The 25,040-nt window shown below is 51.6% G+C and overlaps 3 protein-coding genes across 3 annotated transcripts in view; all 3 read left to right on the top strand.

The window, feature by feature from the left end:
• Window positions 1–731: 731 nt before the first annotated feature.
• Window positions 732–4,460, top strand: LOC131482715 (ATP-binding cassette sub-family A member 13-like). The gene is given in 3 exon segments (XM_058677951.1): window positions 732–2,436; window positions 2,439–3,696; window positions 3,698–4,460. Coding segments are annotated over 3 exon segments (3,726 nt in total).
• Window positions 4,461–8,446: 3,986 nt separating this feature from the next.
• On the top strand, window positions 8,447–18,553 carry LOC131482732 (ATP-binding cassette sub-family A member 13-like). The gene is made up of 4 exons (XM_058678025.1): window positions 8,447–8,543; window positions 14,013–14,131; window positions 17,569–17,732; window positions 18,233–18,553. Exons 1-4 carry the CDS (start codon window positions 8,492–8,494, stop codon window positions 18,381–18,383), a joined length of 486 nt encoding a protein of 161 aa, XP_058534008.1. The 5' UTR covers window positions 8,447–8,491; the 3' UTR covers window positions 18,384–18,553.
• A 752-nt stretch (window positions 18,554–19,305) lies between these two features.
• The window catches only part of ABCA13 (ATP binding cassette subfamily A member 13), a 108,884-nt gene continuing 103,149 nt past the window's right edge, over window positions 19,306–25,040 (top strand). The window contains exons 1-2 of the mRNA XM_058678020.1: window positions 19,306–19,422; window positions 23,013–23,207. Coding sequence (XP_058534003.1) covers window positions 19,408–19,422; window positions 23,013–23,207 — 210 coding nt within the window. The 5' untranslated portion in view covers window positions 19,306–19,407. The remainder of the gene's footprint in view (window positions 19,423–23,012; window positions 23,208–25,040) is intronic.

The raw sequence follows: 25,040 nt of genomic DNA, 5'->3' as shown, positions 1-25,040 counted from the left end.
ATTTACTTTTTGAAAAACAATGTGCGTGAGAGAGACATGCAGATCTTCTGTCTTCTGGTTTATACCCCAAATGGCCAAAATGGCGAAGGCTGGGCCAGGCTGGAGCCAGAAGCTTCTAGTCTTCATGGGGATGCAGGGGCTGAATCCTTGGACTGTTCTTGTTGCTTTCCTAGGCATGCTAGCAAGGAGTTGGGCCAGAAATGGAGTGGCTCAGACTTGAACAAGTATGTGTGTGGGATGCTGGTAAGACAGGTGGTGGCCCTATCAAGTATGCTACCGAGCTGGTTCCTGAAACTTTATTTTAAAGGGAGAGAGCCAGACAGCCCACAGAAGCCAAGGTAAATCCAACATGGGTCTAGGGATTCAAAGTCTGTGGGCCGTCTCCTGCTGCCTCCAATCGTGTGCATCAGCAGGAAAGTGCAGCTATGCCTGAGTCCTGGAGACTCCAACATGGGATGCGGCTATCCCAAGCAACATTTATGCCGACACTATCATGGAGAAAATAATTCAGTCTAAACACGGGCAGCTGAACTGTGGTTTTCTAAAACACTGCCACATCTTCATATTGATCTAATTTCTGTTGAATAATACATTGTCTTGTAAATGTTTTATTTAAGTTTTGCTATAAATATTACCTTGAGAGTTTGATGACTTAAGCTAGTTTCTTTCTGACGCTGAACCAATTCTGTAATTATTATAAGGCATTCAGCTTCACAGAGCATCGTTTAATGATGAGAAGGAAGTGGCCTGCCGCTGAGGATGTGCACGTGGACTTGACTTTGATATTCCTGGACGTTTTGGAGAGCATGCTGCTGCCTGTATGTACTGGCTCATCCAGGGTGTCCTCATTCCGTCAGCTCCCATCCTCCCTGGAGAATATGCTAAATGCAAGTATTGTGTGGCTGAACCATTTAATAAGTTCAGGAACAGAATCATTTGATACTGATGTTCAGAAACTTTTGGCATTTGACAAAGAGGTGATGGAAAGAATAAGGTCTCTCAAAAGTAACTGGATAAGTGAGGAATCAGGAAATCTTTTGAGATTCATGGAATTAACATTTCCTGGCATGAATCCCAAGCTGCCAGAATTATGGCTCTATGGCATTTCAAAAGAAGAAAGAGCTAAGTTGGATGTCTTACGCATACTTCTAAATTTTCCTTTTCCAGAAAATGAGAAGATTCTTAGTAAAGGGTTTGATTTTGCCCAGTTGTTCCATTCGGATTGGCCCGATGCAGCAGCCACGAGTGTGGGTCTTACACGTTTGAGTGAGGCTGTGCTCCACAGTCTCTGGGAATCTGGTTTTCTGGGACGGGCACAGGTCTCAGAAGCCCTGGACGAGGTCTCTGTGATGAAGAACGTGTCTGATCTGTTCGCAGCTCTTCCTGAAACCCAGAAACAGGAAGTTGACAAGGTTTTGACTCACATAATCAATGTCTTCAAGAACAAGGATTCAGCTTTACTCCTGCAAATTTATTCTTCATTTTATCAATCCATTTATGAATTTCTGAGCATTCAGAACAGAGAATCTTTACTAACTTTCCTTGTACAAACCTCAAAACACCTCTTGGATATTGTAAAGCAGTTTAATTTTCAAAACATCAGCAAGGCATTTGCGTTTCTATCTGAGGCAGTAGGGGTTCTTGAAGGAATTTCTGATGTATCTTTATGTCAAAAACTGCTTTCAATTTTTAACTTCCTGGAGCTTGAAGCTGAATCGCTGAAGTTGACAGAGGGCCATGAATTGAAGGTGATCCATGCTACCCTGACAGGCCTCAGGCAGCTGCTCATGGTGGATGAAGATGTTCGCAATTCTTTGTTTCAATATATGAGCCGGTTCTTCAATGGGTCACTACAGTCTTTGTTGGGTGATGAGTGCCTTCTCTTGGAGGATAAACACATTTCCTCCTCAAATGATTCCATAGGCAAAGGGTCTCCACTTTTTCTCCCATGGTCACAGAGTTTTTTGGAGCTCTCAGCCAAAGGTGGTGAATTGAGTGAGTTTATGGCTATTCACTGTACTGTGTCGTGGCTTCAGATGTGGGCTGACATCTGGGGAAGCTTATCTGAAATACAGAAGCTTGACACACATGTCTTCACGTCCCTCCATGTTGGTCTCACTCAGCTTTTGGATGAGTTGGAAAAGGACATGAAAATTTCTAAAAGCTGCCAGGGACTGTTCCCCACCTGCCATGCTGCTAGACTTATATTAAGTTTGTTGAAGAATGTAAGTGAAGCAGGTGATGGCCATGATTGGTATGCCTTCTGGGACCTCGAGCATCTCTGGGTGGCATTAGGTGATGTGCTAGTAATAGCAAAATCACTTTCCTTGGATCGAGTGGAGAGGTCCCTTGTCACCATGGAAACCGCACTGCACCAGCTGAGGTCATTTCCATCCAGCACAAAGCTCTGGCATCCTCTGCTTGGAGCTCCCAGTGACTCAGAAATGCCTCAGAAGCGACGGGTAGAAACTTAGATCCTGTAAGCTGTTTTACTTCAAATAACCTCACACATTACGGGGCAAGCTTGGAAAGCATCATCCCTGAGCTAAGAGAAACAATACTGTTTCTTACAAATGTGTCACACGACCCCATTCTGTTTTCTTGTGCTGATGTTTTAAAAGCTGCTGCTAAGTTGATCTTAGATGGTTTACTACACAAAAACACTTCACAGAGGACCTTGCACATTCTGGCCTCGTTAAATTCTACATTTTCTTCTGAGACTACCATTGGCAGACTGCAAGGATGCATGGCATGGGTAGGCGACCTAAACCACCTGTTCCCGAGGAATAGTTCAAGCTTCTCACCACGCCGTCCTCACAGAATTTGGGGGAGTTTCAGAGAGATGAAAGACAAGATGGACTCCACCCTGCACATTGCGATGTGGGTGCTAAAGAAACCACTTTGTTCATTGAATGGTCCAAATACAAGTTGTTTAAACATTTACTTGAAAGATGTAGCTGATTTTCTAAATATTATACTTGCTACAGTCTTGGAAAAAGAGAGGATTCCCAAATTTGAGATTATGTTAGCTTTCCTAAATGATTCCACAAACCAAGTAAGAATGATTATCAGAAACACGACAATAGATTGTAAACACTTTGCTGGATTAACTCTGAGACCCCTGGGAATGTCAGATGGAATTCTTACCCAGTTTCAAAATATTTGGCTGCATTTAATGGCACTGGGGAAGGACAGTCAGAAACTTGTGAAAGATATTCCTTCCAACTTCCATGAAAATAACTCCTCTCCTAAATCTGAGAAGGTGTTTAGAACGTTTGCCACCAGTCCAGAGGAAAGGGATGTTAAGAGCTTAGAACAGTCCATTTATCGCTTAGTCCAGTACCTTGTCCTCAGCCGGGCTCACAGCCTGCGAAATTCACCAAGAGCAGTTCCACATGAAATGTTAGAAGCTGTGGGTCTTGGCGTTCAGCTGGTGAAGGATGTGTTTGGCTCCTTGGTACCTGCTGTGCAAAATAATATCCTACAGAATACACTCCATGTTGAAGTTTGGGGGAAAGTTGCTTCTCTCGTACGTTCTCTCAGGAAAGCAGACATAGACCTTGCCGCAGGCCAGCTTGAACAAATTGATGTAAACCTTGTGACTTTCTTTCAGAATGTCAGTAGGTTAGTATCTGGCGGTTCAGGGCTTGACTTGCTTGTGGGCCTGGTGGAGACGTTTGTAGGGAATTCCCATTCTTGTTAATCATGTGCTGTGGCTGCCGCGCTTGCTCCCTAAAGATGAGGTGAACCTGATGGTGGGTGTGTGCTATGCCATTCGGCACGCAGTCAGGCTCCTGCAGGACATTGCTGGACAAAACCTCCCAGAAGCCCTCAAGGATGTCCACGATTTCACACTGCTGCACGGCATAAGCGTTTGGAACATCACCAAGACAGACTTGGCTGCTGTGATAACAGCTCTTTCAGACATAATTGAATTTGCGTCAGAAAAGCCAAGAGCTATTTCAGAGGCTTTAACATGCCTGCCTGTGCTTTGGTGCTGGAATCACACAACTTCTGGATTCCAGCAGAACCCTGTGTTGGAGGCCTGTGCCCGTCTTGGGCTCAGGTCTTCCTCCTTTTATAGCAAAGTAGTCCGTGTACTTGACCGCCTCCAGCTGTCTTCCCAGGATAAGGTATCACAGTGTGCAAATGAAAGCTCCCAGGTGGAGATAAGTAGGAAACTGGTCTGTGTAGTTCATCAGTTCATGGACTGGAATTCCATTCTTCTGGAGCTAGCAGAAGGCTTCCATGTTCATATTCCACTGTTAAAAACCATGCAAGAATTTGGGCATACGGTGCTACCATTTTTTCTACCTCATGGAAATCGAAGTAATGACCCCATCTCTGAACTTTGTCCTGGTGATCCCATAAAACAAGTTGCTTTGCAAATCACAGAAAAATTAAAAAGTGTTCACTTTGAAAAACTTACTTCTTACTTCAGGTCAAAGCAAGTTAGCTAGTTCGAACAAGATCCTCAACTTGAGTCACGACACACAGGCGTCCGCTGGGAAGAAGGCATTAGACTCTGCTGGAGAGTTTCTGTTAGTGGCGAGAAGCTGGCTTCATGCAGGTTGCTCCAGAATGCTTCAAGCACTGTAAGACCGCATGAACAATGACAATTCAACCGATGACAGGGCTTTGTTGATACAAGATGCCTCTATATTCCTGAGCTATTTAACAAACACTTCTCGAGAAAGTATTTTTGATGGTCCCATTCTTACTCATTTAAATGAAGGACAACGTGCTACCCTCTCTGTGGTTCAGCTGTTTCTTGAAAGCCTTCTAACTAACCCAGCTGATAACTTGGCTGGGAGATCTCCAGCAGCAGCCTCACATCCAAGTGACGCTGCCCCTCAAATAAGCAGTGTTATTAAGCTTACATTGAACCTTGAGCGTGGAGGGCAGGGGAGAGGCTCAGTGGGTCTCATGGGGCATCTTTTGAGAACATTCTTTTCCTTTCTCCTGAGGGAGGATCCCCAGAACCTGGCTCCTCCCCTGCCGGAAGACATCTTCCGTGATGCAGTCACAGGAATGAGGTGAGTCATGTTCTGCTTTGTTCAGGATGTGTGACTGCAGGCCTCAGTCATCCCGTGCGGAGGCCTTGGAGCTCCAAGCTGAGCCTGTCCTGGTAAAGCAGCAATGCTGGTTACTGCCAAGTGCCTGGAAAACGGGCTCAGTCTTTGTTGGTTATTATTTCTCCTACAATTTTGGATTATGAAACCAATTAGAAAATTTTATCTTATATGGCAGTAAAATTATAACAGATGTATATGCACAGTGTGGTTATAATTTGAATTCTGAAATTACCTGTCTAATCATAAAGGAAGGGTTGAAATATTTTCATTCTGATTAATCTACCTTGATGTTTGTATTCAGAAACATTAAAATTTAGCATCACATGATCCTTTTTTGGCACAGCTTGTCAGACCTCTTTTGGAGCTTGCCAGTGCAAGTTCTGAAGGCTCAGTTGTGGACCCAGCGCCATGACTAGGATGTAAGGCGAGGAATGGGCTGGGGAGGCAGGGCTGAAGTGAGCAGGACAGGTTAACGGGGGGTCGCTGCAGGCAGGACTGCCGTGGGCAGCAGCCGAGAGGCTCATGGGGTGCAGGTAACGGACAGGACGGAGTATGCAGGGGAAGGAATTTTCAGACCAAGCTGCTGTGAGGGCCTCTAGGCTCTGGGGAAGCTTCCGGCTGATGGCCTCGGGCCTCCCCGGGAAGTGGAAGGCGTCCCTCTGACTGATATGAAGTTAACTAATCAGGGACTGCACACCTGCAAAGCCCCCGCTGGACTGAGCGGCTGGGAAAGCTGTAGTCGTGGCGCACAGTCCCTTCCGGGCTGCTTTTCTCAAACGGGAGCTTCTGATGCCCTGCTCAGAGGTGAGGCAGAGAAAGGGCGCTCTGGACTGCGGTTCGGTGAGACCTCACGGCTCGTCTCGAAGCCATCCTGGTGTCTAAGGGATCTGCTGGGACTTCGAAAATTCAGAAGAACATCACTGCACAGACACTTGACTGATGTCTTTGTAGTCATTTCCCTTGCTTTTCTAGAAGCAGAAGTATGTGACTTTTTAAGTTGTTAAAGTCAAAGAATTGTCTGTGAAATTCCTCTCCTCTTCATCATTTGGGAACAAAATATGAAATCGCATTTGGAATTGCTTTATGTCCTCTTCCGTTCAGTACTACCCTCCCCAGATGCTGTTATAAACCAAGCTCATAGAAATACCTGTATTTTAATCTTTCCATTGCTACTGTATCAAATATGAAATTAAGCTACATTTACACTTTGTATGCATATATGCTTACAGTTTTGTTCCCAAAGATAAGATTGTCAAAATCCTGACGCTGGATTGGCTTCCAGCTGCGACAGAAGACAGAGTGACGAGTGTTTTCCCGTTCCAGGGAGGCCCTACCTAATCTCACCAGACGCTCCTCTGTGCCGGATGACTCAGGGGTTTATTTTGGTGGCCATCGGGAAGCGGAGCTCAGGAGAGGCTTCTGTCATGCTCTTCTAAAGGCAGCCTCCAGGACCCATGAGACTGAGCGTAGTCTGGGCTTTGTCACAGAGGTGATGTTGTTGCTTTTCCCCGTGAACAGCTCTGGGGACCTGTCTGGACTCAGCCACAGTCTTAGCTCAGCCCTTGACCTTGTGAGACAGGGTCCCACAGACATGGCAGTGCTGATGGCCGCTCTTCTAGACTGTCCCCTTCGTGACTTCCACGGCTCAGGTCCTGGGCTCCAGCCGGGGAGCCATGCTGGCCTCACTGGTTTGCTCTCTTTCATGAACTGTTCATTCTTTCTGAGAAGCAGGGCAGCCTTAGCCATCACGAGGTGGCTGCGTGATGTTGTAGCAGCAACTGGTGCAGACAGCCACGTCTGGGAACCCCTGCTGGAAACGTCCTGGGCTCTGACCCAGCTGTCCAGCAGTGCTGAGCTCAGAGGCCTGGCCATGTCTGTGGACTCCACCGTGAGGCTTCTTACGCTCGCCAAGAAAGTTTTGGGGAAGGTAGCTGGGCTTCTCCAGACTCACTTCCCCTCTGGGGTCAAGGATGCTGTGGAATTCTCTGACACCCTTTATTCCATCATGCAACAAGGCGTGCAACAGCTCATGACAGATGTAATAACTCCGAAGAAAGCAGACCGCTTTGTCCTTACAGAGATCAGTGGCTTGTTGAGGCTGTTTCTTGACTTGGCCTTTGGCATGGTTGGAATTCAACCCAGTATTTCAAAAGACTCTGACGTTCCCAGCCTGTCCTCCACCTTACTCTCATATATAAACCAGTCTGAGGACTTTGCTAGTATTTTGGAAGAAATTGCTGCATTTGTTACTTCTGTGAATGTCAGTGTTGGCGATGTGGAGCGTCTCTTGGAGGCATTTGGCAGTGGAACTCAGCTGTCTTCTATGGAGTCGTTCACCTTGTGGGAAGAAATCCCGGACGGCTTAGCTCCTGTAAATAACCTCACCGGCCAGAGGGGCTGCTTGCGCCCTTGCTCCACGTCCACCCAGGACGCACAGCGGAGGAGAATTCAGGAAGCCATCCTTATTTTGTATAAGGTGTTATCACAAAATAGTACCGAAAGAAGCACTCATTTGAAAATGGCAAGCGACCTCATCTTAGAAACTCTTTGGGACAGCTTACAGAAGGATGACTGGAATGTTTTTAATTTGTTGCTGACATTTGCTCAGCATCCAGATAATCTTGTGAAAACCTTAGAAACATTTGTAGAGGCCTCTGGCAGCATTAAAAGCGATTATAGAGGCACTTTGAATGAAGGGTTGCTTTTCAACACGTCTCTGGTTCAGAACGTAGCTCACCAGGTTGAAAAAGCCATCTGGAGTGTGTTGGGTGGAGCTGGGCTGCTGAGGCTGGGGCTGCTCCTACACGGTTCTGGCTGGGTGAGCTCTGTGCGGACATGGCTCCAGGAAGGGCTTGTGGGCCTCACTACCTCAGCCACTGAGCAGGTCAGCTCAGAGAAAGAGAGGCCCGGGAGAGAGAGAACTGGTTTTCCTCCCGGCTTCCAGTCAATGTCGTGTTTTGAGATGTCCCGGAGGAGTCTGGTTGTGTGGATTGAGCACTGGCAAGAAGGCCAGCTGATGGAGCACAGGTAATGGGATGCTGAGTTGTTCCTCCTTTGTGAACAGCAGCAGCAGGAAGGCAGAATGGAGCGGAAAGTGCCCTGGTCGGGTTAGGAGTGCTGCGTGACGTCAGCTGTTACCTCATGACTACCGCATAGAGTAGTTTCACCCCGCACTCTTTTCCCCTCACTATTTCACATGCTATTTGGCTTTCTAATGTGATTCAAATTCATTCAATTGTCTTTTTCCTAAAAGTTTATTCCCTTACCTGCTAAAGTGAAAGCATTGTCTTGCCCTTGCCTTTTCTGTGGTGGAAATGCATGCGGGTTGCAGATCTAATGCCCTGTGTTTTTCCCTTAGTGCTGTTGAGATGTGTCAGGTTTTCTGGCAGCCTGGGGAGCCCTCGGTAGCCCTTGAGATGCTGCGGAAAGTGAGCCTGGTGGCTCTGCGTGTGCTGCTACTCTTGACAGGTGAGTGCCTCTGGGAGCCACTGTGTCATTGCCCTAGACCGGGCTCTGGGGCGTGGCCATCGGTCACACTCCTCTGGCTCCTGAGGGTTTCTGGACAGCAGCAGTGCTTTTCGGGCTCTTGCACGTGCCTTTTGGCATCTTGTCCCCGCCTCACCTGGTTCCTACACCGGGACTGTGCATCAGCCTAGTTGGACGGCCCTTCTCTTCGTGGTAATGCCTTTCTGGCCTTGTGCCTTTGCACCTACTCCAGCTCTGCCTGTGACCTGGGGCTGAGACCTGCTACCAGGACATCCCTGTCTCCTGTGCTGGCGAGGAGCTCAAAGTTTCCACTCGCTTCTTTGGTTTCTTGCATCTCACCTCTGTTAGAGTCCAGGTTCCAGAGGCGAGCGCTTATGTCATGGTCTGTATGTTCCCAATGCTCCAGATGGGTCCATGTGGTCACTTCAGTACCCTATGGCCATGGCCCTCACCACTTGCCGTCTTCGTCTCTGGTCTTTCCTGCTGTGGTCTGCACCTGCTCTGAGCACGTGTCCAGTGACAGTGAATGAATGTGTTGGAAAGGAATTAACCCGTGGTTGGAAATCACACTTGAGGATGGTCTTGTTTTGATGCCACAGGTGAAGGAGTGCGCATGGGCCGCCTTGAAGGGAGCTGGAGTCTCGGGCTTCCTCAGTTACATGAACCTTCAGTTTGTAGGGTAGCTCAATTGTTCAGGCTCTCCTCTGGGCTCGTGGGAGGGACTGCTTTTGTCTAAGTCAGCCTGCACAAGTTGCTGCTTTCTGTGGTCAGGTGTCCAGGACACGGCTGCACAGAGCCCTTCTGGGCTGTTGGGGCCAGCAATGGCTGATGGCAGCAGTGCTGGGTAGGAGGGTCTGAGCCCAGAAGGGAGGGGCTGAGAAGGGAGATGGGGAAATCAACATTAGGGGGAGTGAGAGGTGAACTGGGTGACCTTGGCTCATCCCCGTGTGCATCTTGCTGAGCCTTCAGTCCGCCCGTTGGCATGGACCCACTGTCCTGCTGGTCTGGATCCCTGCTGGTGTCCTCTGCTCTTGGACCAGGCTGGGCCACATGGGGCCAGCTGCTGACAGAGTGGGTGCCACTTGAAAGGCTGACCTAGGGCCAAGGCACCTGAAGAGCCCAGCCTTGGGGTGGGGGGCCTGGTCAGTACTGTTCCTTTCCCTGGTGTCAGCACTCCATGCGGACTGTTGGCAAGGGTGGCTTGCGGCCAGGAAGGGATGGATTTGTAGGTGATAATTGGCAGTTTAAGGTTCAGTGCTCGGCAAGTTCTACACTGTTCGCACACTTCTTTCTTTGTAAGACTTACTTCTTTTTAATTTTAAAAATTAGTCTAGTGATAAAGTCCTCACCTTGGCATGTGCCGGGATCTCATATGGGCACTGGTTCACAACCCAGCCTTCCAGCTTCCCATCCAGCTCCCTGCTTGTGACCTGGGAAAGCAATGGAGGATGGCCCAAAACCTTGGGACTCTGCACTCGTGTGGGAGACCTGGAAGAGACTCCGGGCTCCTGACTTCGGACCTGCTCAACTCCGGCCCTTGAGGCCACTTGGGGAGTGGACTAGTGGATGGAAGACCTTCCTCTCTGTCTCTCCTCCTCTCTGTGTATCTTATTTTCCAATAAAAATAAACAGTTTTAAAAATTTATTTATTTGAAAGCCAGAGTTATGGGATGGTGGGGGGTGAGAATGAGAGTCTGCCATCTGCTGGTCCACTTCCTGGATGACCACAGTGATCAGGGCTGTGCTGGGTCAGAGCAGGAGCCTCTTCCTGGTCTCCCAGCGGGGGCAGCGACTCAGAGACTTGGGTTATCTTCCACTGTGTTCCCAGGCGCATTGGCAGGGAGCTGAGTCGGGAAGTGGAGCCCCACGACTTGAATGGGTCTGTGTGGGTGATGGTGCTGCAGGCAGTAGTTTTACTGCTATGCCTCTCCTGCTAGTCCCTGTGAATGTTCCTCTGAGCCCAGTCGCTGGTTCATCTTTTGGACGAAGAAGCATGGAAAGGAGTGGGAATGGAAGGAGATGCAGGAAGAACCCTGCCAGGCAGTGCTTGTTGCCTTTTTTTTTAAGGAAAATCTCTGTGTCGCCTTTGAAGATGATGGGCCTTGGTGACGCTGTTAGCTACGCGGTTGTGTAAATCACAACACATTAGGGTGAGGAGTGCATGACGTCAGGAAACAAGCAGCCCGGGTGAAAGGTCAAGGCCGGCCTCTCTGCCTAGGTGGAATGAGCTCAGCCGGTTCTGGAGACGTAATTGGCATGTCAAAATCAGCCAGTGTAACAGCTTTTAAGCGGATGTCGGTTCTGGAGACGTAATTGGCATGTCAAAATCAGCCAGTGTAACAGCTTTTAAGCGGATGTAGCACTCATTAACACCTGCATTTGTGTTTGTTTTGCATCATGTACTGAAACTGCTAAATTAACATGGCACACTTGAAATCAGGGGAAAATTAATTTTTGCTTTTTTATACTTCATTTTAAGGAAGTGCCAGCCTGTCTCGTGTCTAAACTGCTGTCTCACTCCCCTCACCCACGCATCTCCCCACCCTCCAGTAGCTGCATCTCAACAGGCCTAGGAAGGGAGAGGCCTGATGGGGGATCTGGGTGCATGGTTTTTCTTCTGGTGTGCCACAGGCCTGGTAGTCAGATCTTACCGTTATCTTAGAAAAGGAAGGTGCTTTCTGAACCCAGCTGAGTGGGGTGTCTCCCCGGCTCTGCATGTTTTCCCGTGTGTCGGCAAGGACCTCACAGAGCCTGCTGGGCTCCTGGAACCAGAATCTCCAGTGTGTCCATGCCAGTTTTCTAGATTCACCAACTGCTGAATTGAGGCCCATAGGGTGTGTGTGTGTGTGTGTGTGTGTGTGTGTGTGGTGATGGCAGGGTTGCCCATGGCTCAAAACCAGAAGGTTGGTGGCTCTTTCCAGTTGAGGGGAGTGTAGGTGTCCCTGGGTCTGGTGGGGCCAGGGCAAGCTGGCAGATCTGGGACGCTGGTGCATAGTAGAATAACATACCCCCAAGGCCAGAAGCGGGGCCAAGGCTGCTGGGAGAGGCTGTGGCATTGGATGTGAAGAAGGAAGTAGAAGAGGAAGAAAGTGCCCTGGAATTGGGCATGCCTAGGCCCAAAGCAGCCTCTTGGCAGCCGCCAACCCTGTCCCACGTCCTGGTGGGTATGCCTTTGGGGGTGGGATGTATGGCCAGGCCAGCTATGGAGGCAAAGGGAGGCAGTGCCACCCATGAGCTGACCTTGCTTGGCAGGGCTGGCATGGAGTCTGTATTCATTTCTCATGGAGGAAGTAGAGGCTGGCCCAGCCCACACTTGCCGAACTCCATGTGATGTGCTAGCTTTTCCAGGCAGGGTCTCTGCTCTTGGGTCTGAACTACAACGTGCCTGAACCTATGACTGTGTTGTTCTGGAGTAGGCGGGCCTGTTGTGTTCATGACAAGTGCTGTGCGACTCAGTGACGCCTGAGGCGCTCTGTCCCATCTTGCTCTGAGACGGGGCTCAGGTGCTGTGTGAGACAGCATTGTCTGCATGGCCAGCAGACAAGGTTCGTGAGAGCCAGTGGCGTGCCCGAGCTCACGCTCACTCTGCATTGTGCTGCAGGGCCATTTAGGACTGAATTGCCTTCCCTGTTTTCAACACAGAGACTGTGAGAACTGAGGGGTGCGCACCGACCCACGTTATCACTCCCAGCTGCTGTTCACACTGGCTTCCCTTGGTGGTGCACCTGCCATGGGTAATGAGGGCATAGGGTGCTGCCAAGTGGTTCTACTGCCCTTGAATTCCTGTGCCCCTGTTGATCCTGCCCCTTCCACCCCCCAGATCTTCCTGCCATTTCTGTAGTTGCATGGTTTCCAGGGTGCCCTGCTCTTGGGAGTGTGCCATGTATGGCCGTCCCAGGGTGGCTTCCTCTGCCTGGTGTTGGGCACATGCTGGCTAAAGCACCTGTGAGAAACAACAATGTCTGTCTCAGTGGATCAGGACTAGGTCTCTTGTTGATTGCAAAAGTAAATGAAATGATTTTTTAAAGATTTATTTTTGTTGGAAAGTCAGTTCTACAGAGAGAAGAGACAGAAAGATCTTCTATCTGCTGGTTCACTCCCCAAGTGACCACAATGGCCATAGCTGAGCCAATCTGAAGCCAAGAGCCAGGAGCTTCTTCTGGATCTCCTATATGGGTGCAGGGTCTCAAGACTTTGGTCCATCCTCCAATGCTTTCTCAGACCACAAGCAGGGAGCTGGAAGGGAAGTGGAGCAGCTGGGATACGAACTGTGGGATCCCATTGCATGCAAGGCAAGGATTTAGCCACTAGGCTATCAAGCCAGGCCTGAAAGAATTTTTTGAAACTGACAAGTATTTCATTTTCTTTGAAGATCAGGCTGAGGCTCAGAGCCTTGTGCCAAGTGCCAGCAGTGACAGAGTGCAGAGGTGAGAATCTTGCAGCAGGAGGGAGAGGCAGGCACCCTGGGGCAGAGTTCCAGAAGCAGGGGTTCGTGGCAGCAGGTGCAGGAGGTGCTGCGTAGGCAGGAAGGATGCAGGGCTGGTGGATGCCAAGTGGGGAGCTGTGGCGGGGTCTGGTAACCCCTGCAGAGCTCAGGGCAGGGTGGGCTGCAGGGGTGGGATGGGCATGAGGCCTGTTAGGGAGCTGGCAGTGTCTGGGGGTGGGGTGGGGCCACGTGCTGCAAGGCACAGAGCCTGTTGGTGTTGGGGGTTGGGGAGGTTGGTTTGTGAGAACCCAAACATGGCAGAGCGGGGTCTTCCAGGTGACCTGTTGGTGTGTCATTCACCTGTCAAACGGAGCACTGTTCACAGTTTCCTCAGCATGGAGGTGACAGCTGGGGCTGTCCTGGTAGGAACGGGCCCCATCCATCGAGGCTCCAGGGAGTTGTTTTCTCACTAATCAGAACTAGGAAAGAGTGACATCTTTATTCATTTGCCTGTGGAACTCAGCCACAATTGTGCCCTCATCATCTGAATGTTCATCTTGATGATGTAAGAATTCTAGGAATTTGTCAAATTTTGAGCCCATAAGAAATGATTCTGCAGAGTGGGCCTATGGCTCAGTGGGTGAGAGGCTGTGTGTGAAGCTGTACCTGGATATGAGTGAGGCCATTTCTGACTCAGCTTCCAGCTAATGTGCATCCTGGGAGCAGTGCGTCCTCAGAGCAGTGCATCCTGGGAGCAGTGCATCCTGGGAGCAGTGCGTCCTGGGAGCAGTGCATCCTGGGAGCAGTGGGTGATAACTTGTGTGTCAGTCCCTGCCACCCGCATGGTGCTGGTTCTGGATGCCTGGTGGGTGGGCCAGCCCTGGCTGTGTGGGTATTTGGCAGTGAATCAGCAGATGGGAGATCTCTCTCTCTGCCTTTCAAATAAATAAATTAAAATGAAAAAAGAAGCCATTTTATGAGGTTGGGAGAGGACACTGAATTATTTTCTGTGTCTCCTCTGGCAGAAAGTCCTTCGATGACGCGGGATGTTTTGTGTGCTACTCTGAGCTGCAAGCAAGGTGGCACAAGGTGCCTCGCTCTCTCTGCTGTCCAAGCATTCGCTGTGGTGCACGGCCACTCTCAGGTTTGTGATCCTTTGGGTTTCAGAATTCCGTGCTCATGGCCTTTGGTCCACACAGGCTCTGGGCTGCTCAAGCTTGCGGCTCGGTCCTCATGACCAGAGTGATGCACTGTGCAGCTCAGAATGCGAGCTGGCCTCTCGGTGACCCTGCAGCACTCCCACAGGGCCGAGCTCTCCTGGGAGAGGGGCTTGCTGCTTGTCAGACACAGAAGTCCTGAAAACCAAGGCCTATAAACAGAGAAGTTAAAAGCATTGTATTAAAACTGAGAGGATTGATTAAACACTCAAGCATCCTGGTTTCCTATTTTCTCTCATTTTATGTGATGTATCCCCCTTGGACTACTTGACTTGTTGTATGTGTGTTGGAGATGCTGAATAACTACAAATGTGTGGCTCCTCCCGATTTGACATTTGGTGACATCATGGCGGGAACTTGAGTGAGTCCTCGTGGGAACACTTGCACCTAGGAAGCTGGCGGATGCCATAACTAGTTCTCATTCTGGAAGGCTTGTTTATGAACAGTTTCCATAACTAGTTCTCATTCTGGAAGGCTTGTTTATGAACAGTTTCCATAACTAGTTCTCATTCTGGAAGGCTTGTTTATAAACAGTTTCCATAACTAGTTCTCATTCTGGAAGGCTTGTTTATAAACAGTTTCCATAACTAGTTCTCATTCTGGAAGGCTTGTTTATGAACAGTTTCCATAACTAGTTCTCATTCTGGAAGGCTTGTTTATAAACAGTTTCCAGCCCATGCCTGGCTCCATCCAACCCAATCCACCAGCAAACACCCAGAGGTAACACCTGGCTTTGGTGATTTAGACAGGTGGTCCGGCAGGCCCCACGTGGCGAAGTCCCCAGCTGGTGATGAATCGAATACGATGGCTGTTACCTGGCCTCTTCATCAGCTGGGACTTGCAGCAGCTGCAGCCCACTCCAGAGGCTTGGATGGCAGCGACGCTTCCCCAGCCCTGGGGTGAACACCTGCTGTTCGTCCACGCCCTGCCTCAATGTCCTTTATTGATTTTGTCTGTGGTGACTTTGCCCACCGTGTGTCACAGACAATGAAGATAAGTGAGGCCGGGAGAGGCAGAAGGCCTGCCCTGCGGTGTTGGCGGGGGTGAGCAGGTGGGGAGAGCAGGGCCCAGTACTGATGCTCTTGGGCCTTTGGAGGAGGAGCCCAGTGGGTGGACGCTCGGAGGAGTCCACGACGTCACCACAGTGCAGCTCCTCAGTTTATCATGGTCACTTGATGTGTCAGAACCATTAGTTTCTTGTTTCTAGATTGTACTGGTCTTCCTCCGGCACAAGCACCCTGAACCCCCACATCCAAAGTCCTAGACTGTCCAACCCAGGAAGACCCCACATGTGAAAAGCTTACTCTGCTTGCGTGTGACACTGTGGAAGTGCAGGTGTGCTACGGCTGTTGTATCCAGCATCTCCGGGCTGTGTGAGGAGCCTGCCCTTGGATCCCCTTGGCAGCACGTGTCGTTAGCTGAATGCCAGCATTCCAAGGTCTGAAAGCGGCTGAAACTGGAAACGCCTCTGTGCGAGCTTCTTGGTTAGGGGCTACGCCACTGACACTACGTGCAGATCAAATGCAAGCTGCAGTGGCGGCTGCGCAGTGTCGGAGTGCTGAGAGAAGCCTGAGAACTGCTTCAAAGACTGTTCATGGTTCGAATCAGGGTCGGCAGCAGTTCCGCCTGTTCCCTCTCGATAAGGAGCAAGTCCGTCCTTGGTGACAGAAGAACATTGCCGAAGACAGGGTGTGCAGCTTCTGGATGCGGCTGTGGTTTGAAGGCCTGAGGCACACGACACTGTTAGAAATGTTAACATCTTCCACTCAGTGAGCTGTGAAGTTCCTGTGCCCAGTTCGGGCAGACAGGAGCTGAGCTAGTTCTAGAACCTTCTGACACACCCCGTTCTTGGTACCAACACAGACTCCCCATGGCTTTTCAGTATTTGAACCTTCTGACACATCCCTTTCTCGGTCCCACTGCCATGGAAAGAGTCCACTGACTGAACCCATGTGCTGCTGCGCTCGGCCCAGGGTGTCAACTGCTTGCCTTCTTCCCTCTGTCGCAGTGGAAAGTGGCAATGTGGAGCTGAAAGGGGTCAGCAATTAGACACCCAAAGAGGTGGCTGGACGGCCAGCAAGTCTCAGCACATGTGGAACACGCTGATGGGAACTGTGACCACAGCTTCAGGTTGCACTGGGGACTTCCTGCACCCCAAATCTGCAGCCTGCACACTTGGCCATCCAGATCCTGAAACGCAGCAGAGTAGCTCTGAACCTGGCAGAGGAGAGCCGGGCCTCAGCTCCTGGGGGCCTGGCCAGTCAGGAGCGGGGGAGGGAAGGTGCACTTTCCTCCCTAAGATCCTGGCCATGCAAAGTGATGATTCTGTGCAGCTTAGGATGACAGCACAGCAGGAATCCTCTAAAAGCCTTGGATTAAATTTCATTTGCACGTAATTACAAGCTATGAACCAGAGCGTCCTCTCCACAGGCAGAACTCAGCGAGAAGGGGTTTATTCAGCTAGTTGAATCAGGAGTGAGGCAGCTGCCACAGGGACACTGATGTGCACTCCCCGCTCTGGCCTGGTTGTCACATTCACACTGTGTGACATGGTGGGGACCCTGTGCAGGAAGGCCAGCACAAGGCCTGGGAGGCATTCCAAAACTGCCTGGTTGTCTCACCTGAAGTGCTTCTTGGTGCACCGTTATGAGTGGACGGGTGGCAGCCTTGGGGCTGGCCAGGACGCTGCTCCATCCTACAGGTGCACGGCCTGTGGTCATGCCGCCTTCCTGCTTGCCTGGCGTTATAGCCGGACAATGAATGGGGGCTGTGTCCCTGTGTCTTGGGGCACTGAGGGAGGAGGAGCTGGAGACATCTGGGTGGCCAAGGGCAGAGTGGGCAGAGACCATCTGAGGAAAGACAGATGCCCACTTTGCCTGGAACCTGCCACAGGCTGGGATGAGGGAACCTGCCTGAGCCGCCCACTTCCTCCAGAGCCCGTGGGCACAGATACCTCTGCGTGAGGCTGCTCCTGGGCAGGCCCAGCATCTCTGCCAGGAGGACCACTTGCGGCAGTGACACCACCTGCCACTCCCTGGCACTTCCTGCTTCTTGGAGAGATGTTCAGGCCCTTGCCTTTTAATAGGTTTTGTCCTCATGAATTGCACTTCCTGAGGATCCTCAGGGAGGCGAGAGCTAGCTTCCTTTGCAGGGCGCTGCTCACTCTGCCATGAGCCAGCTGGTCAGTGGTAGAACAAAGAATAGAACCTGGACTCTGATTCCCAGGCAAGGGTTCCTGCATGACTGTTCCCTCCTGCCAGAAAATGTGTAAAATAAATTGCCAAAGTAGTAACGTAATTCTTGCTGAGGGTACGTGCTCATAGAGTAAGTCTCCATCCTCACCTGTCATTGCTCTGCTTTGTAGGAGTTTGAGAAGCTGTGGTCCTCACCCACTCAGCTGAGCTGTGAAAGCCTCTCCAGGAACCTGTCCAGTGTCTTGGAAAGCTTCCAGAGCCACTTGGAGAATTCCACTGAGCAGGACTGCGCCTGCCAGCCAGGGCTGGACACCGTCCAGCAGCTTGTGCACAGGTGCCCATGGTGGGGCAGCCTTGCTGGTGCCGGGACTGTCATCCCAGTGTATTTGAATTATGACTTTCAGACAACAGTCTGTACCATGTGCCATTAATGTGTGTGTGTGTGTACAGTTTCTAAGTGACATCAGAATGTTCTATGACTGGGTTTTCCAGTGGCAGATGTGACAACATTGGCTGTAGGCTGTCCTTGTTGACGCTCCAGATAGAGGGCGTTGGTCTAAGTGTCACTCGCCCCGGGGCAGCTCTGTTTCTGTTCTTTCTGCATCAGTGAGAAGCTGCACACTGCGCGTCCTTATCACCAGTTCCTTGTGCGTGGCAGGGGCTCCGGGAAGGCTCCAAGAAGGGGTCCGCACAGCGATGGTGTTGGCAGGGGCTCTGTGGCCTGTGTTCTCACACGCAGCTCTCCTCCCAGGCGTGAGGCAGCACTGCTCACTGCCACCTTGCTTCTGCTGGCTTTGTCTTGCCCCGTTCAGCTTTACTTTTCTGCTCTTTCAGGTTGGCCCAAAGCCTCGCAGGGCCTTGGCTGTCAGCGTATCCTGCTGTGACTTTTCTCAGCGATTTTGCAGCGTCTGAGGGTAAGTGTTTGGTTCTCCAAGTTTGCAGGATAAAAACATCAGCTAAGTTTTTCACACATATATGTTGTTAAAATAAAATACATAGAAGAAACATTGTGCTGTATGTGATAAATCACAATTCAGAACTTGTCTGGTCTGACACATTCAAGTTTCTAAGGGAAGTTCGAAAACCAAGCAGAGGAAGGAGGAGGCACTCCTGTGGCCTGGGTTTTGCCTTGACCCGCATGCCTGGGCACGGTGACTGGCGTGTGGTTCCTGTTTCCTTGCTGGTTCTGATATAGCACTCATGAAACCTCCATAGCATCAGTACACCAAGTCTGAAGAGTTCTGGCCAGGTGCCTCAGTGGGACTCACTTTGTTTACAAAGCGAGAGAAAACTTGTGTAGAGAAGGGAGTTTCCTCTGGCACGTGGGTATTGTCCCCAAAGGAAAAGTTCTTCCAGAAGTAAACTTGGGGCTGGTGTTGTGCTGTGTAGAGCTGCTGCCTGTCATGCCTGCATCGCATATGGGTGCCGGCCTGAATCCTGGCTGCTCCTGGCTGCTCCCCTTGCAATCCAGCTCCTGCTAGCATGCCTGGGAAAGCACTAGAAGGTGAGCCAAGTTCTTGGCCCCCTGCACCTGCGTGGCTGACCTGGATGAAGCTCCTGACTGGTCCGGCCTAGGCCCAGCTGCTGCAGTCACCTGGGAAGTGACCAGTGAATGGAAGTGCTCTGTTTCTGTCTCCCTCAGTAACTGTGCTTTTTCAATAAATATACTCCTAAATGAAAAGTCACAAATGTAGGCTTGTATTTTAGCTGGAGTGTAGATTGTCTGAGTTCTCAAGGAGCAAATGGAATGCCATTTCGTGGCTGCTTAATAGGGTTCATGAAACCCTAGTTCACAATGGGCTGGCTGTCATGAAGGAAGCTGTCTTTGCCAGGTTGCAGCATCAGGTTCTGTTTTCACGCACAATAGCATTCAAGAGCGCTCTCTCTTCCCTCATTTTCCAGATGTGCAGATCCAAGATTTGATAAGCAACGTCTCCAGGTTAACTAAAGAGCTTCGGTCTTCTGCCCACATCTCTAGTGAAAAGATTGAGAGCATCCTGGAAGCAAACATGTCGCACTCCAAGGTACAGGTGCTGCTGCTCAGGCACTGTGCTGGCCCTCGGCACCTTCAGCCTGAAGCTACTGCTGTCCCTGTGGTCCTCTTCCTCTCCCCACCCTGCCCTTGGGCCACGGAAGGGGTTCTGTGCCAATGAGGTCATGTGAGGCGGACGTCAAATCATGTCACGGTCTCACTTAGGCCGGAAGTGTCTGGTTCCTTAAATTATCAGGTTGCCTTTATTTGAAGTTAAAAAGGATAAAATAAACACATGATATTTACTCCAGTGACTCTTAACCCCAATCTGTGACATCATGGAGTTCAGCAGGTGTTGTAGAATGCCAGCTAACCATGACAAAATCAGCCATGATTTCTGCCAAGTGGGGGAGTTACTGCCGACCCTGACTGTGTGCTCCAGGTAGCTTATTGTGAAAGCAGATATGTAATGAGAGGCTGTGTCCACGCCAAAAGGGGTGAGGGCTGAGGACACTGGACAGAGGGTAGCATGTACCACAGTGGCTGCACTTGGGTAGTGAACCAGCAGACCTGCTCTCTTGTAGTTCAAAGGGTGGACTAGCCCACGCGGGAGGCTTTGGTTCACCCATGGATGAGGGGACAGGAAAGCTGCACAGTGGCAAGAGATAACGCAAAGGGGACTCTAGCAGGTGGTTTCCTGGGACGTACTTTTGGCACTTCCTGTAGTGGAGCTTCCTGAAAGTGCCAAGTTTGAGACTGACCCACATGGGAACATTTCAATTGACATGCATACAAGTTTGAGAGATGATTTGATCAGATCTAGAAAGGAGTAGACCAAAAGCTGGGAATCCAAGTGGCAGTAACACTGAGCTACTTAGGGAAGATGCCTGGCACCTCCTTCTTTTCGAGGGAAAGTGTTGAGTTCAGCTTGCTGAACACTGGCATGCACGGAGTTGGTTGTGGGGATCTGGGAGGCGTGAGATTTCTCCCACAAACCCGCATACTGTCCTGTAAAGGCTTTGGAATCTTTAGTTAACAGGGAAACTGAGTGGGGACTGGGTTAATCTGAGAGGCCGTGGGCTGCTTTGAGAAGGTTGGGACCAGCTCACCTCCTTGCTCCCTCCTCCTGTGTTGGTGCCCCAGTTGCTGGTGGTCGCTGCCTGCTCAGCGAGTTGCCTCCGGGTGTCACTGCTGCTCTGTGTTCCGAGTGGATCTGCGGTCTGACGCCTTGTGGGCCTCTGTCTGTCTTCACTGTGCCTTTGGCAGCATAAGCCACTGTGGTCACCTGCATGGCTGGGCAGGGAGGCCACGGAGAAGGCTATTTTTAGGCTATTTTTAAACGGCACAGTCTTGCCGTTGAAATGCATAGTGCAGTACTTGGCGCTGAGCACAGAGCCACGCGTTTGTTCATGCTATAGCTCCAGCAGGGTTTGTGCTGCCTAGGGGCTGGCACTCTGGGCTTTGCTGTTTTCTGATGGTCAAGTTGGCATCACGCTGTGTTGGCTGGACCCTCGTTGTCATTCTCCTTGGGATTCTCTATTGTGGCTTCATGGTTGGTTTGCAGTTTTATCACCTGGAGTTCGTAGTGCAAGCCATTGGCAGCCTGCAGGGAGCACTGCTTAGTGCTGGGCTGCCAGGCACACTGGCTGGAGCCTGCCTGCCTTCTCTCTTCCCTCCTCCCGCTCTGTCCTTGAGCAGGAAGGGGAGCATGTGTGCAGAGAGCTCCTTCCAGGGGCAGGCCATCCTGAACTTTGAGCAGAAGCGACAGTAGGGGTGCGTCTGGTCCAGTGTCCCTGCCGCGTCCCTGCCTCATCTGTGGCTGGTTCCACTGGCAACCCCATGATCTGGATTTCCCCAGGATTGTTGTTGTCTTCCAAAATATGCTTTTGAAAAGTAAGCTGAGGGCCTGGCATGATAGCCTAGTGGCTAAATCCTCTTCTTGCATGCCCAGGATCCCATATGGGTGCCAGTTCACATCCCAGATGCTCCACTTCCCATCAAGCCCTCTGCTTGTGGCCTGGGAAAGCAGTAGAGGACGGCCCAAAGCCTTGGGACCCTGCACCCGTTTGGGAGACATGGAAGAAGCTCCTGGCTTCGGATTGGCTCAACTCTGGCCATTGTGGTCACTTGGGGAGTGAGCCAGCAGACCTCTCTGTAGATTTGACTTCCCAATAAAAATAAATCTTAAAAAAACAAAAACAAAACAAGTAAACTGAAGTGGTTTGCGGTTTCTCCGTGACTTCCCCAAGACTGTAGAAGACAGAGCCACTGCCCTGTGGCTGACTGAGATGAAAGGGACACTGGGAATAGGGCCTGAGGGCCCGGTCACTCTCGAGCGACTGGGTGTATGTGCTGGGCTCTGTGTAGGTACCCAGCTCAGCACCCTGGCCGCTCTCGAGTGACTGAGTGTGTGTGCTGGGCTCTGTGTGGGTACCCAGCTCAGCACCCTGGTCGCTCTCGAGTGACTGGGTGTGTGTGCTGGGCTCTGTGTAGGTACCCAGCTCAGCACCCTGGTCGCTCTCGAGTGACTGGGTGTGTGTGCTGGGCTCTTGGCCCAGGGCTCTTGGCAAGACATCCTGAACTTGGCCTCTGTGTTTCTCCTAGTTCTGGGGATTTGCTGCAGAATCCCAGCTGACAGATTCCTGTGCTGCTTTGAAGAGCCGGCACAGTTGGTATTAGCCCCAAGTGCAGCTCAGCACCTCTTTTGTTTGTTCCTCACCACTCGCCCCATCCTCACTCCCCCAGCTCTTTTGACAGTCTGATTTTCCGAACCTTAGTGGAATCTGGAGCACCACAGACTGGGGAGGACGTGGGGGGCTGGGGGCAGCAGGCTGGGGGGATGGGGACAGCAGGCTGGAATCCAGGGAGACACAGGCTGAGGGGGACAGGGACAGCAGGCTGAGGGGGATGGGGACAGCAGGCTGGAATCCAGGGAGACATAGGCTGAGGGGGACAGCAGGCTGGGGGGATGGGGACAGCAGGCTGGGGGGATGGGGACAGCAGACTGGGGGGATGGGGGTAGCAGGTGGGCAGCCATGCCTGTGGGTTCTGATTGTGGAGATTCCACTCGTGGGCATGGGGTTCTTTATGTGCAACACCCCGGGACCAGATCCTGAGCCCTGGGGAGCCCGGAGCTACGCCCTGAGATGCTCGGCTGAGCCCTGCCTCAATGTCCCCATGATGATTGTCCTGCTGATGCTGATGCTGATAACGGTGGATGTGCAGAGCAGGTGCCTCCTTAGAGTGACTGGGCTTCGCCCCGTTACTTGAAGCACGAAGAGGCCCTGTAAGGAAGTGGGGGTTCTGCCTTTAATGCCCTGTCAGCCCGTCCCTCCCCAGGTCCCTAGGCTGCTTGTCACTGCCTGCAATTGCCTGAGTGAGTCAGTTCCTTACAATGAATCTCTCTCTGTGTGTGTGTGAGAGACAGAGAGGGAGAGAGAGGGAGAGAGAGAAACAGAGAGAGAGTCACAGGCTGGCATTTCACCCAGGGCCAGTTTCATGAGACGTTAGAAACTAGGTACAGACTCCTAAGCAGTGCCCTTCAGGAGGTGGGAGCTGAGCCTGGGTGGGCAGGTGAGGCTGGGGGCCCCCAGGGGTGCCTGGGTGGGCAGGAGTGTTCACTGGGTCCTCCTGTTCTGACAGAGTCTCTGCAGTGTCCTCGCTGTGGCCCTGGCTGGTGAGTGTGACGAGGAAGGCCTGTCTCTCTTGCTGACGCCCCCTGCCGATGACAGATCTCGGCTTGCAGCCCAGGAGCTGTGTGGCCTGCCCGAGTCACGTGTGTACCCTCAGCTGGTGTCCATGGGACGGAACCTGAACCTGAGGAGCTTCATCTTCAAAGTAAGCAGAACTGGCTGCTGGGGTCTATGGAGTCATGCCCTGGGGAAGTGGCCAGGACCCAGGGCAGGGTGCCCCGAGCCACTCTGGTCCCCACAGCAATCCCAGAAACCCTGCCCTTGCCATCCTCACATGACACACGACACCTCTTGCTGTGTAAACTCTCTCTGCGTAGTTGTGACATTGCATTACATGGGGAAGAGTGACAAGGGCCAGTCTGAGTTGATTGAGTCTGGAGGCATGAACCCTGTGACTGTGGAGGGCCTGGTGCTAAGTACAAGAGTAGATCCTTGGCAGCCTCTAGTGTCCCTTGACCCCGGCATCACTGGAACAAAGGCTGTGTAGCACCCTCGCAAAGGTGTGGAGGAGGAAAGCTCAGGGCGTTAGGCATGGTAGTCTGTGGGCTGAACACAGAGGGACCCCTAGAAAATCATGCCACGACCCCCTCCTCAGAAACTCCTTCCTGGGGCATGTGGGGTGATGCCTGCCAAGCAGGGCGTCACCCCGCTCCCCTGTGTCTGGGGCCTTCTCCCCTGGCCTCTGACTCCTGGGGAAGGGAGAGCGGTGGGCAGCAGGGGAAGCCCCATCCTGTGTGTGCCAGCTCCTTACCTGCCCCGGCACACTCCACCACTTTGGAAGAGGAGGGGAAGTGAGAGGTACTCCTTGTGGGGAAGAGCGCAAGTGCATGGTGACTAGAGCTTTGGAAATCCCAGGCCCAACACTGGTAGATCCCGCCCTAGTTCCCAGCCTTGGTCTCAAGCTCTCAGGCTGCCCCTTCCAGAGACTTTTCCTTCTGGGCCCTACTGATCAAATCCCGACTGTGCTTGCGGAACCCTCCCTCCCGCCCTTGGCCATCGGTCCTGTGTTTTCTCCTCAGGGGCATGCATCTTCCCAGTTGGGCTGCTCAGGACTTCCTAATGGCACACACACCATCATTCTAAGCACAAGTGTGAATTTCCAGAGTGAGCAGCATTCAAGTGCTAAGCGGGAAGGTGAACATGTTTCTGAATGTCCCCATCACTTGCAAGCTCATCTTTACCTTGGTGGAACAGTCTTGGGGCCATCTTGCTGCAAGGCTCAGTTGTGTGTTTGCTCACCACAGCCCCCCCGCCCAGGGTGACACTGGGCCTGCGGGGTAGTGGGCATGGCTCTGCTGGAGAGCCAGTGTTTTAGCAGCCATTTCATCACATGGCACAGTGAAAATGATGCCAGGGCGAATAACACAGCTGCTGCTGGTCAGACTGTGCCCAGGGTATGTCTCTGTGAAAGCAGAATGATGTGTGACGTTGCTCAGAGGAATGGCAGGCCCGTGAGTCCACGCAGGTGGAACTTCAGCTCCATGGCCTCGTGCCTTCTCATGCCTTCTGCCACAGCCCCTGGCAAGATGCGATTCCAGATGTTCCTTTGGGTGTGCCCCTGTCAGTCCTACCGCATGCCAGGGCTTGCTGCCGTTGTCTCTAGAAAGCAGCTGTAATTGGTAAATGAAGAGAAAAACCAACAAAGCTACAGGCCACTTCTGTGTGAGCTGTCCCTTTGTGCTAAGGGACAGAGCTGTGTCTCCTTGGCAGTGTGTTGGCTGCAGAGGGGGAGCTGTGCTCTCGGGGCCCCACAGGTCAGCCGTGGAGCCAGCAGGCAGGCAGTGAGAGCAGAATCCCAGTGTGTAAAGTAACAGTGGCAGTCCAGTCCTCTGCTCCAACCAGGAAAACTGAAGATTAAGTCTGTAAATGACACACGCAGAGGTGGGGCTTGCCTGTGTTTCCCCACCCCATGGAAAGACAGGGCATTGGCAAGCTTACCCGTCATCCAGCCAGTTCTGTGCCAGTATCAGTGCCAGGT

The sequence above is a fragment of the Ochotona princeps genome, chromosome 20 (genome assembly GCF_030435755.1).
Source record: "Ochotona princeps isolate mOchPri1 chromosome 20, mOchPri1.hap1, whole genome shotgun sequence".
Lineage (NCBI taxonomy): Eukaryota > Metazoa > Chordata > Mammalia > Lagomorpha > Ochotonidae > Ochotona > Ochotona princeps.
This window is presented reverse-complemented; position numbering and strand designations above follow the sequence as displayed.